Below are 12,665 nucleotides of genomic sequence, written 5' to 3'. Positions count from 1 at the left end.
ACTCTTTATTTTTTAAATCATGTTTTATCTGCAGTGATGTTTGATTTAGACTGATCGTGCAATAAGTATAATGCTTCCATCTTAAAGCTGCGTGAAGTTGTTATAAAATAGGTCCTGGGTTTTGCATGCTAGTAGCTTTAGTAAATCAGCATACTCCTAGCAGCAGGGTCTGTTCAGCGTGGTCTGGATAAAGCATTTTATAAGTATACCCAGCTGAAAAATCCTTGCACTCAGCATTTAAAGATGCTCTGATTACATCTTAAAAAACTGTAAACATAACCTGTACTGAACGCTGCTTAAAATACCAGAACTTAAATTGCTCAAAACCAAAGTGCTTGCCTTTGTGCGTGTGTTTTTTTTAATCCATTAAAGAACCTATCCATTCATTTTTTTTATCTTCTTTTCTAATCTACAGATTTCATTCATTGTGAACCCTTTTGTTTTCTTTAACAAGGAGTGATTGTCACTCAGATATAATCAGCTAAGGCTGAGCTTGCATCTGTGTTCAAGCCATATGGTCCAGGTGGCTTCATTGAATTTGGTTGAACTGCACACCTAAATCCAGGGTTTGCAATATTGGAATCTTAATTTATTATGCTAGTAGGTTTTGATGAAAATCTGGTTAAGAGCAGTGTTTTTCCTTATTCTCAGTAATTATTTCCCTTATGATTATTACAGAGGTAGTGAAATCTGAAGGTTTTAGTGGATAATCAATATTGTTTATTGCACTGAAAATTTAAAAGAATTAAACTTTAACTGCTTTTTCATTGAAAGATCTGCACTGAACAGACTAACAAAATAAAATACAAATATATATCTCTACAGGGGGTCTTTAAACTCCTTTTATGATATTTAACTGGCTTTGGCAAAGATTTTCAGTGTGCTAATAAATCCTTTATTCACAGAAGACTTAAATCTGCCTACTTTGTTCCATTTTGGTTTCTATGAGATATTAATCTGACAGAAACATTGCCTGGGTTTGGGTTACTTAACAGCTTTGTTATTTTCGGATTGTCTTGTAGAACATAAGGTCATCGTACAGCGTAGCTTAGAAACATGCTTCCAATTCAGTATGGCAGAATTTATACTGCGCTATTAATTCAGCATGTACTGGTGTTGTTTAGAGTGTGTAAGTGACATAACAGATAGAAGAATCTGGGCAATGCTGAGTGAAAACTAGGCCAGTTCAAGCTTCTGGACTGTTTTTCTGTTTGCAGTATTCTTGATTTCTGAAAAACTAGAAGGATAGATTTCATTTTGGCAAGAAAATCTTAAAATTACTTTTTCTTAGCCAAGCTTTTTCCTAGTATCCTGTTATGAATTAAAGGACAAAATGTATGTTTAAGAAGAGATGAGAAATCCCACTGCATATTTATAAGGAAATGAAGCAACAGAAGAAAATCCAAGAGGTTTCCAATATGTGGGGAAGAGAGAAGTGCTTTGATTCTTGCTGTTTCTGGTACAGGTGAAATTGAGAAACGTTAAAGATGGCCTGAAATTAAAGTCTTCTCTTTTTATTAATTGCAGATTCGTTGGGGCCACGTTGAAAACGTTGAGCTGATTAACGATGGCTCTGGATTAGGGTTTGGAATTGTAGGAGGAAAGTTGAGTGGTGTAGTTGTAAGAACAATTGTTCCTGGAGGATTAGCAGATCGGGTAATTTGTTATATTATGTCACTTCTTATTTGATTGTAAAGTATAATTAACTGCTTTTGACAGTCTTAAAGTAAACTAGTATACTTAAAGAAAATGAAGCTGATAGCATCAGAGTCTGAATGCCAACGTATACTTTATTAATTACTATGTTGAAGATATGACTGAGGAAAAAGTCAGCACCTGATACATGTTTAAGTTGTTTCTCAGATGTGCTTTGGCTTGAACATTGTCGAAAACGCAGGAACTCTGAAAGGTTGTCTGACCTAATATTTTTGGTACTTCTCATATTTTCTGCAAGACTTTCTGAAGTTTCTGATATCTGTTAAAGATGAATAGGTTTGATTTTCAACTTTTGATTGCCAGTCTGCAAAGATCCAGCACTGAGTGTTGCTATATTTTAGGAGTTGAACATGTGTGAGGTTTGGATTTTTAATGTGAATTTGGTCATGAAAAGTTGCTGCGTCTGAAAACTGAAGCCCACGCAGTCAAGACCCAGTAACATACAAAAGAATGTATGTTCTATTAAATTACTTCCTCTAATGCAGGATGGAAATGAAAACTGGAGATTCAGGGAGCTTTAATGGAAAATGTGGACTCTTACTTGACTGCCTTCCTCTAAACCTGTCATGTATAAATGAGTAGTTCTTAATTATTGTGTAGCACCTGTTTTGCTGTAAGGAATAAAGTGTCTTGGCTACAAATGAAGCATGTAAGTTAAGAACTCACCACATCATTCTCAGCTGAATGAGACATCATTAAGAACACATGAAATAATGAGCACATGTGTATGTTAAAATTGGATGAATTTGTAAATGAGTTTGAGTTAGTCCTGGAAATAACTCCACTATGATTACTGTATAAATCACTGCACCTAAGATGATAGGGCTGTGCTGATCAATACCAGCTGAGCATTTGGTGCTATGAATGCTTGCTTCTACTAGGAGTGATGATGTAGGCCATGAATTATAATTATTGTGTAAAAAATGGCTTGGGTGTGTGCGGAGTCCTGTTGCCTTCAGCAGAGTTGCTTGCTCGAGTTGAAGCTAGTCATGTGAGAAAAAAATTGCCAAGTTAATATAGAAGCATTAATAGCAACTCTAAATTCTAACTCCTGTTCTATGCAGTTTGTTCTGTGAAACTGCAGTACATAAGAGCCCATAAGATTATGTTTTTTGGGGTTGGAACTTTATGATCTTTGAGGTCCCTTCCAACCCAAGCCACTTTAAAGTGTTGTTTCCCTTTTTTTCCTAAATAAGAAAAGTAACCATTTCCTTAGGAACAGTGGTGTTTAACCTGTGTATGTCTTAGTTTTGAAAAGGCTGATTTAGCACGGTTTACTGCTGTGGGGCAAACAGCACTTATTTTGAAAACCTCCTTGAATTACTTAGTATGTTGCAATGATGCTCAATTTTATTGTATTTTCTTGCAGTACGTAGTTTCGATTTTTACATCCTGAAAACATTTTTTTGCAATGTTATTTATGTTTGAAGGATGGGAGGCTCCGGACAGGAGATCACATCTTACAGATTGGAGGGACCAACGTGCAGGGAATGACGAGTGAACAAGTTGCCCAAGTGCTAAGAAACTGTGGGAACTCTGTTAGGATGGTGGTAGCCAGGGACCCAAAGTGTGAAATTGTGGAGAGTCCACCAGCACCCGTGAGCTGGCCAGTCAGTACACTGCCTTCATTTCAGAATGGAAATGTAAGTATCTGATGTCTGCTTATGATGATTTAAGTATGTTTGTGGCCTGGGACCAGACAGGAGGGGAACAGCAAGAGTTCTTGATGCCTAGAATGCTTCTCCCGAGTTTCCAGTTATTTAAGTGATCGTTACTTTAGTTCAATCATCTGTAATTTTCTCCTTTTTTATGTTATTAATGCCCCTAATTTTGGGATCAGAGTGACCAGCTGTATGGAATTTATTTCAGAGTGGCTGGCTTAATTATCAAGACCATGAATATCATCAATAAATGGTGCTTCTAGTTCTGCTTTTTCGCAAATTACATTTTTGCTAATCAATCATTTGTAAGGGGATTTAAAACCTGAATGTGAATTTCCCTAGTCTGAAAGCCAGAGTGCCATGGCCAAACCAGAATTATTCAGCACTGTCATCTTTTTATGAAACATAAGTGTAATGTTTTCATAGTCTGCAGTACTGTCTGTGATAGGAAATATATCTAAAAATTTTGAAACTTGTTTTAGCGAATCTTAACATGGTCATATCAAAGTCTCTTGTTTTTGAAGTCATTCTTTTCAGTTTTGAGTAATTAAAATCAACAAATGCTACACTAAGTGTACAGTAGGTCTTGAAACATAAACAAAGCTGTGCTTGTGCACCATCTGCTACTCCTGTGCTGTTTAGATTTAGGTGTAGAATCTCAGTAGCCTTTTCTCCCTTGTCTAGTTTTCTGAATGTGAGTGAAGTGAGTGAATTTTTTTGAAGCACCATCTTTAAAGGTCACACTAGCAGTTGTGTTGTTAGAAATTCACCTTCTTGCTTACTGGGCAGTCACTGTGAAGGCAGACATCAGCTCTGGAGAAGTGCATACCTTGCATCTCTTTGGTAGGCTGCTGAGGCTGCAGCTGTCAGTGAAATAGTTGGGTCCTTTCAAGCTACTCTTATTGGAAGTTTAGTAGGAATTTGGAATTGCAGAGAGATTAAATGGATAATCTAAATACCTTGAAGCTGGAGTCTTAAATGCAGGCCTCTCATCAAATTTTCTTTTTTGAAGAAAATAATGACAAAAGTTCATAATCAGAGTAGCTATGAAGCACTTATTTTCTGTCTGTATCATATTTTCCATGGCCTGTGCTATGAAAAAACATGGCCCAAGTTTTGTTCCAGTACGAAATAGTTTCTTTCTGTGTTCCTTGCTGCAAAGAAGGGCCTCTGTGCCACCAATTTATTGTTATCGTTGTCAATGATGCAACCTTTCTAAAGCGTTCTTCCTTCTGATTGCCTTTCCAGTGTCCTTGTTACTGCTCTGTAGTTCAAAGGGGGGGGAAAAAGCCCCGCAAAAGTGTTACAATGCCATCTATTATTTTTTTTATCTTAATAAAGCCTTCACATTCAAGAAACCACTTTTTCTCAAGGGATGGCAGATTTGCAGAAGTCAAAAACGTGGCTCATCTGAATTTATTTTCCAGAGTTTTTCATGATCCACCTTTCAGTTTGATTCACGTTCAAACTTTCTCCTATAATCGAATTTCTCCTTTGTTTCTGAGTACTTTCGCTATCTGTGAGCTTTGGGATAAAAAAGATTTCCCTTTTCTTTTTTATAAGCCATCAGAAAGACTTTTTAATGTGTGATGTTTTTTCTTCTGCAGCATATTAAATTTTGAAACACTTTTTTCTCTTTGAAGCACTTGCAGTAGAAAGTAACTGAAACCATGTATGGCTGTGCATGGGTACAAGAAAACTGCTGTTATTTTCTGTGCTCCACAGATACTGCTAGAATTGCCGTCAGCCTACTACAGCTGATTGTATTTACAATGCTGTATTTGATTTTTTTTGTAGATTGCACTTTAATGTTTCATGTTTTGCCCATAGTATTACTTAGGGAAAATTTCTGACGTGACCACAGAGGACTTTGACTGTGGAAAATAGCAGGACTCTCAAGGCCATAGTTCCATTTCCGATGCTGCTGCAGTCTCACTTGCTGTTCTGGTTCCCTTTCCTAAAGACACAAGACTGAGCACCAGAACTTCCTGTCATCCCACCAGTGTCTTGTGGAGCAAGAGAGCTGGAGAGCCTATGAGCTGGCTAATGGAGATGTGTGTGTGATAAGAAGGAAGATAGCAGTTTATTAACTTCAGTGAAAAGCAAAATAGGTACAACTGTAACTTTGGCCTGCTATAAATATAGGTCTTCCTGAAGCTAATGTTTGGCAGACATTTGATTAGACTTATTTTGTTTGCTCCCTTAAGGATTTCTGTTTTCTAGGTCCGTTTTTGTGTTGTTGTTGGCAGTGTTACTGTCTCTCTTGACTTCATCACTCCTTACGTTTGATCCCATTGGGCTGAATCTGTTTATTGAGAACAGTTTTGTGTGTTTTAATTTATCCCTTTCGATGCCAGATCTATGTGCTCCATTATTATTTTTCTCTTTTGGTGTCACCGGTGTCTTTGGGTAGCCTCTGAATTCCACCTTGGCAGTTCTAATTTTTGCTTGTCAGAGAAGAGTAGTCATACAATGGGATATGAAAAGGCCGATTTTGTGGTAACCTTTTTGACACTTTTCTCTGTTGTAGGATTGGATCACATTCTAATCATAGCTAGTACCTTTTATGATTTTTTTAGTAATTGCAGGGTTCAGGGAACAGATCACGTTACGTGCTTATCTTTTTGAGCATTGTCAGTGTGACAGGTCTTCTAATTGCTTCAACAATAAGGCGTTTACTGACAAATCCTGTCCAGGTCTTAAAAATAGCTTTTAGTGATGCAAACAGTGAGTGTTTTGATTCTTATTGCCTTTGGCTAGTTAGAGGTTTCCAGTGCTTTTTGCAGTTTGGTGGTCTTCAAATCAGACCAAGATCGTGCCAATTTGTTAAGCTGATGTGTGCAAGCTTGACTTTTGATACAGTTTTGTGGTTTGGAGTATAGCATAAAAACAGGGAATAAGCTCAGGCACCTACATGGCTGCACATAGCTGCATTTAAGTAGGCAACTGCTTCTATAATAGAAGTGTGTGTATGTGTGATTTCCTTTGCTTTGGGGCACTGAACCCGTCTCTGCTTTGAGGTCCCTTTTCTGCTGCTCTTCACTTCTGTGGCATCACTGTTCTCTGACAGGAATGTGTGATGCGATAAGCCTGCGTATTTATACCAGTTTTCTGGCTTCTTAACTGTCCAGCAGAAACAGCTTGTGCGAGTGGATTCTTGACACTTCTTATCAGGAAAGGCAGAGGTGTTTTAAGATTTCTGTTGTCTTTTGGGATTGATTTGGGAAGTTTGTTGTTACTGAATGCCAGTGGAATCCAAGGGCCCCTGAGCAGTCTAATGACAACTTTTGTTTTCAATGAAATACGAATATTAGATATCTGACAGGTATGTGGAGAAATAGTAGCAAAGAATTTTGAGAGCAGTTACTGACTTTGGGTGACACCTTGCTTTCAGAAAATCCTGGACGTATCACATTTGCAAGTGTGATACCTCCTAAAATAGGAAAATCAATATCTCTGGTCGCTTATGAAGATCTTAGCCTGCAGTACAGTAATGGTACTGAGAAATTGACTTCTTTTTAAACTGTCTTGTGTTTTATTTATAGGATAATACCATTCTTTTTGAGACCCACGATGTTGAACTTATAAAAAAGAACGGGCAAAGCCTGGGGATAACAATTGTTGGATATGCTGGTGCATGCGATGTAGGTGAGTTCTATGGGATTTAGTCAAGTCCACGTCAGGAGCTTTTAAAACATTTTTTATTCACTGCACATGAAATGGAGAGCTCTTCTTTGAAACAGTATAATCTAGAAAATCTATGAAGATGATGTTTGAAGAACTTGCTACAAAGTGAAATTGAGACAAATATTTCTTTCCAGGAGCTGTGATTATCATATTAAACAGTTCTCACTTAACTGCTGGTCTGTGAGTTTCTTACCCTTGTGTAAGATGTTAAACAGTAATGGACAGGTCCTGCATATAGAAACCCTAATGCACGGTCCTGCCTATGCCCCGTTCCTTACTGCCCTGTGGTACCTGCTGTGTTTCAGATGGAACATTTTAAGTTTAAAAAAAATGGAGTATCCAATGTCCCCAGGTTGCATCTGATTTTGAATGACATCATCAGTACATCCAAAATAGCTCAATATGCACTTTTGTTTATTTAATGAATTGTAGGTTTTAGAATGGAAATGGTTGATCTGATTAAATAGTTCATTTCTCTGCCAGGCAGGAGATATAGAGATTCTCAAATGAGTGTGATGTGTATGCCACCTTTACAAGGTGATTTATGACTCTGGTGAGTGTTTCTGTATCTAACCTTAGAGAACAAGTAAAAATACCTGTGCTAGGTTATTTTTCTAAGACCACTGAAAGACCTGTTAATAGCTTAAATTTAAACTATCTTAAAAACTATCTTAGCTTAAATCTAAACTGTTTCATGAGCGATAGGATCTTCTCAAAAGACATGATAAACTATGCTGGGAATGTGATACAACTAGGATTGCATTACTGCTCCCTCCATTGCCAGGACATACTGTGGGCTTGCTGTTGAGGAATCCCAGGTCCTTTGGTGGGTGCTGGGAAGTGGGTCAGGGAGGCAAAGAGGAAAGGTAGGTTGTAGTACCAGCAGGGGAGAGCACTGAGCATGGATGAGTCATGTTGGGAATGTGTCAGAGGAAGTTTAGTGTTGACAAAGGATGGATGTAGTGCCAATATGGTTAAAGATCACCATTTTTTTTTCTATGGGAGCTGTGGGGATGCGGCGGAAGGAGAAGTTACTATTTCAACTGGTGATTATACTGTTTTGTTAGTTGTTTTTAGTTCTTTTTTATTTTTTAATTTCCTACATCTAATTAGAAGTTAAAAATTAATAATCAAACTTCAAACATGACAAAGGACAGCTTTTCTGATTGCCATGTTTCTTTTTTTTTAATCCTTTTTCATTAAGATTTAAAGGACTGAATTCTTTAGCTAGAAGAGGATGATTGAAGTCTTGATCAAAGTACTGAAGCACATACTTTACTTTTAGCGTGGGTAGTCCTGTTGAAATCAAATGCAGCATGGATTTAAGTGATTGTGGTTTAAGACCTGTGAAATGAATGAATTCACGGAGGAGGTGGCCTTCTGTGAGCCACTTCGAAGAGGAATTATCAAAGTCAGTGTATAGGTTGTGTACTGCTCGTGGTTATTTCATTCAGACAACCTCAGTTACTCTGTGTCAAGCTGTGTAAAGCGCTAATGTGAAAAAGTTGGTGGTTTGCAGAATTGTAACTGTGTAGACAAGTGTTTGAGAAATGCTGTAATTAAAAAAGCTTAATAAGAAAATAAATTAGGTTAGCTTAATGACTTGTTTCCCTTCCTCCCTTCCCGCTGCCAGCAGAACCTTCAGGGATTTTTGTGAAAAACATAATACCTGGTAGTGCTGCTGACCACAACGGCCAAATTCATGTTCATGACAAAATTGTTGCTGTAAGTAAAATATTCTGCTTACGTATTTTGAACTGATAGTTTGTGACACTTCTCAGCACTGAAAGAACAACTAACTGAAGACTAATTAAACCTCTGCGTTGCAATGGACGAATTTGTTTGGGTACAACAGATGAAACATCTTAAACCGTTCTGTTTGAATTTTTACAGAAACGAGCTTTGGTTTTCTATGGTTAAAGTATTTTTTGTTGTTGTTCAAATAAGTATTAAATAGTAGTTAACTGTCAAAGAGGCAGGCATTTGGATTAAAATGTTTGAGTAGAGAATCTTGGCTTTTGGCCTAAAGTAAAGATGAGAAGCATTAGCTTCTATTGAATTCAATGGGATTTGAAGGTAGTTAAGATTTTGCAAGATGTTATGATCTTAATTAGTGTGTAGAATACTGTGAATACAATCAAAATATTAATAGTTGCAATTTATATGAAAAAACCCAGGCTTTACTTTGAGAAAGCTTCAAACCTTTGAATGAGACTGATTTGAATAATGGCCAATTTTGCTCTCGCAGTACAAGCGAGAATAAATCGCACAATCTTTTTATTTTCAGAAGTAACATTTATGGAGATATGATTTAAAAATACTCGTTAAAGTTGTGTGCTGTACCATGAGCTTCCCAAGTCAGCTTCTCCTTTATGAGAGTGAAACTTGATATCAATTTCAGCTTTTATCTGCAGTTTGCAGGTGAAACCCCTATTGATGTTGATCTAACAGTGAGAGTCTACGGTATTTTAACTGTAAATTGAAGCATCTGAATTCATTTATATATAAAGCTGTTCGAAGTTGATTATACAGTTATGTGTATAGGGTTGTGTGCAATATGTTAGCAGTGATTATTAACTGAAAAGTTATCTAGCTTGACTAGTCTTGCTTCATCCATGATGCTTTTCAAATTGTTCTTTGCAAATTACAAATAAAGATCATAGGGGGAAATCAGTGCACACTTAGAATAGTAATTTCCTGTTTTACTGTTGGCCCATGAACACAGAAGAAATTACTGCTGTGTTTCCTTTTTAAATGCATTTTTAAAACTTTATCTGATTAGTGAAATGTAACCGATTCCATGAGATAGTTTTGCAAATACAACTGTCTTGGGTAAATAACCTTATAACATCCACACAAAATAATGCGGATGTTGCTTAAAATGTGTGGTACAGTGTAAGGATGTAATGTGTCTGCTACTGTATGTTGTGATTTAGGTTGATGGAGTTAACATACAGGATTTTACCAACCAAGAAGTGGTAGAGGCATTGCGTAACACGGGGCAGATTGTGCGCCTCACCTTACTCAGAAGGAGACCTTCTACTGTTTCTTCAGAAAGATGTTCAGATAAAGGTAAGCCTATTTTCCCCCTCCCCCCTTTTATTCAGCAATTGATTTTTCTGCTGAATTTAACAGTTAGGACTAGGTCTCACGTGATCCTAGATTTTGTAAGGGCATACTGTAGAAGGTGAAATACTTCAGGAAAATTGAGCGCCGAACTCCTGTGTAGCCAAAACACAAACAAAAATAGCAGCCAGTGAAGTGTTGTAACTGCTTCATATATTTTGCAGGATCTGTCTGATTTATTTTTTTCCCCATCTATTTTCACAGTGCAGCCAAGTGTTCCAGCGTTAGCATCATTTGGAGCTTTAGGGTCTGAAACTAATCTGGACAGTAGGAATGAGGAAAACCAAAAACAGAAGGATACTTTTCAAAACGAAAAGAAGCAGATTCTACATAAATCAGGTGGATGGAATACCTTGCAGTGTTCCTTCTGAGTCTTTGGAGTTGCCTTTAGCCTAGTTTCTGTACTGATTAGCTGTCATGGCCTACAGCCTTTGTTCTCTAATGCCTTTTATTCTTCTATACTCTTTTGCAATAGTGCTGCCTGTTAGATCTATCAACTTCTTCACCCAACCTCATCCTTGCAAAAGTAACACTGTCTGCAGATTTGTTGGTATTTTGGTAGGTGATATACATAGATGTTACAGGCCTTTCAGGACTATGGTATGAATCTCATCAGCTCTGTAGAGCCGAATTCCTCCAGCTAACCCGTTCTTTCTATTCCTGGTCTTTCTCTGATGATGTGAGGTGTCCTGCCTGCAGTCTTCTGATAGAATTTGTTCATCCTCCTCTGCTGTCAGGACCCTGATCCTAATCACTAAGTGAACAGCATGGAGATGAAGCATTCTTCCTCCTTCCAGAAGTCAGTCAGCTTCTACCCTCTTGGGAGTTTACCTTTACTTGGTAAACCAATCTTGCCTCAGTCATATCTTCCTTCTTGCATTCACAAGTCTTAAGCTTCTGCCTCTGCAGCCTTTCTAAATACCTGTTCATCCCTCGTGCCTGTTTGCTCTGTCCTCTGGCCTTGCAGAAACTTGGTCAGAACTCACTTCCTTAGCTCCTCAGCCTGACTTCTGGCAGCCCGTGACGTGGGCTGCAGCAGCTTTTCAGGAATTTGTAACTGAGCAGGGTTTGCTGAAGTACCTGAGATGGCCGCAGCAGCAGACATGAGGAATCATGTATTGGAATATTTTCATTTGTAGGTCATTTTCCATGAGTAGCATCTGTCTCATCTGTGTACCAACTGCCACGTAACTACCTCGCTCCTGTTTGCTTCTCCTGTTCACTGTACTCCTGATCACTGATATTTCCTGGAGTGCCAGAGAAGCAGGAAGCCTGGCATAAGTTATGTCGACCTCCTGAGAGATGCCTGGCTTGGCAGTGAGCCTCTCGTTGCTGTCTGCTAGTTCCCAGACCCAGCTCATTTATCTTTCAAGTACTAATGTCATTGCATAGTGCTTCCTCCCATAACTACTGCTGGAAACTAGAGTTGAGTCTCTGGCTTGCTTGTCCTGAGCATACTAGGTGGACTGGGAAGTTGTTGACTGCACACCTGTGCAGCTAGATGAGAATCTGGCAAAGGCCTTATAAAATCTGATAACTGGAATTGGAAGCTGGGTAGGAGTTGAAATTAGACATGCGTTTTTAACAGTAAAGACAGTTGGGCATAGAGACAGATCACAAAGGCATGGATTGCTTTGGTTTTGGTCTTTCCAGAAGGTATGCTTCAGTTCTCTGTGGATTTCTGGCCTTGTCTACAGGAACTTCTGGTTGAATTTCTACAGATTGTGTTGAAGTCAGCATAAATTATCCTTATGCTTGTAGTTTCTTAAATATGTAGATGCAATAGGGGAGTCTAAATTATGACTGTCAATGAATAACAATTTTGCTATGACTGTGGAAGATCTGTCAGTATTAAAGACAACCTGGAAATGAGAGAAATGTTAGCAGTTCCTATGCTCCATTCTGTTTTACTTTTCTGTCCAAGCCTTATAACCAGACATCCTTTGTTGTGACTTTTGCATGTTCCCAGAAATAGGAAGCAAAAACAGAGGTGATAAGAGTCGCTACGGTTTAAGGTTATCAAATCATTATTTTAGCTGCATGAGTGATAAGTGTATACTGATGTGTATTTACACCGGTGGAAGAATTTAAGGGCTTAGCAGTAGGATGTATTAAGTAGTAGTAGGACATTTTTTTTGAGGCAGAAGAGCCAGGAGGGCTTAGGCTTACTATGCCAGAGGCTGAAGAATAACGCGCTGTCCTCTGTCATTTACCCAGTCCTTTTCTTTGCTCTAAATCCTGTTGAACTTTCAGTGCCTAAGGTCTTTTGTTTTTCTGCTGAAGTGAATGATATCTCTGTAGTCAGTTGCTGATTACTTGTGATTGAGTTATTTTGTGTCGTAGGCAGCAGATATCTAATCTGATGCAAAAAGAATTTTCTGAGGAATTTGTTACCTAATATGTAGCACTGTGCATGTACAGTGCATCAATGCCAGGATCAGTTTGTGTGGGGAACTAGATCACTTTTACCTGTCT

The 12,665-nt window shown here is 38.1% G+C and overlaps 1 protein-coding gene across 1 annotated transcript in view; it reads left to right on the top strand.

Moving 5' to 3' along the window:
• The window catches only part of PATJ (PATJ crumbs cell polarity complex component), a 137,756-nt gene that overhangs the window by 9,547 nt on the left and 115,544 nt on the right, over window positions 1–12,665 (top strand). The window contains exons 8-13 of the mRNA XM_065737858.1: window positions 1,528–1,656; window positions 3,147–3,359; window positions 6,923–7,025; window positions 8,698–8,789; window positions 10,001–10,136; window positions 10,395–10,529. Coding sequence (XP_065593930.1) covers window positions 1,528–1,656; window positions 3,147–3,359; window positions 6,923–7,025; window positions 8,698–8,789; window positions 10,001–10,136; window positions 10,395–10,529 — 808 coding nt within the window. The remainder of the gene's footprint in view (window positions 1–1,527; window positions 1,657–3,146; window positions 3,360–6,922; window positions 7,026–8,697; window positions 8,790–10,000; window positions 10,137–10,394; window positions 10,530–12,665) is intronic.

Source organism: Cyrtonyx montezumae, unplaced genomic scaffold (genome assembly GCF_038088225.1).
Source record: "Cyrtonyx montezumae isolate F1298 unplaced genomic scaffold, pur_monq_1.0 scaffold_1, whole genome shotgun sequence".
Classification (NCBI taxonomy): Eukaryota; Metazoa; Chordata; class Aves; order Galliformes; family Odontophoridae; genus Cyrtonyx; species Cyrtonyx montezumae.
This window is presented reverse-complemented; position numbering and strand designations above follow the sequence as displayed.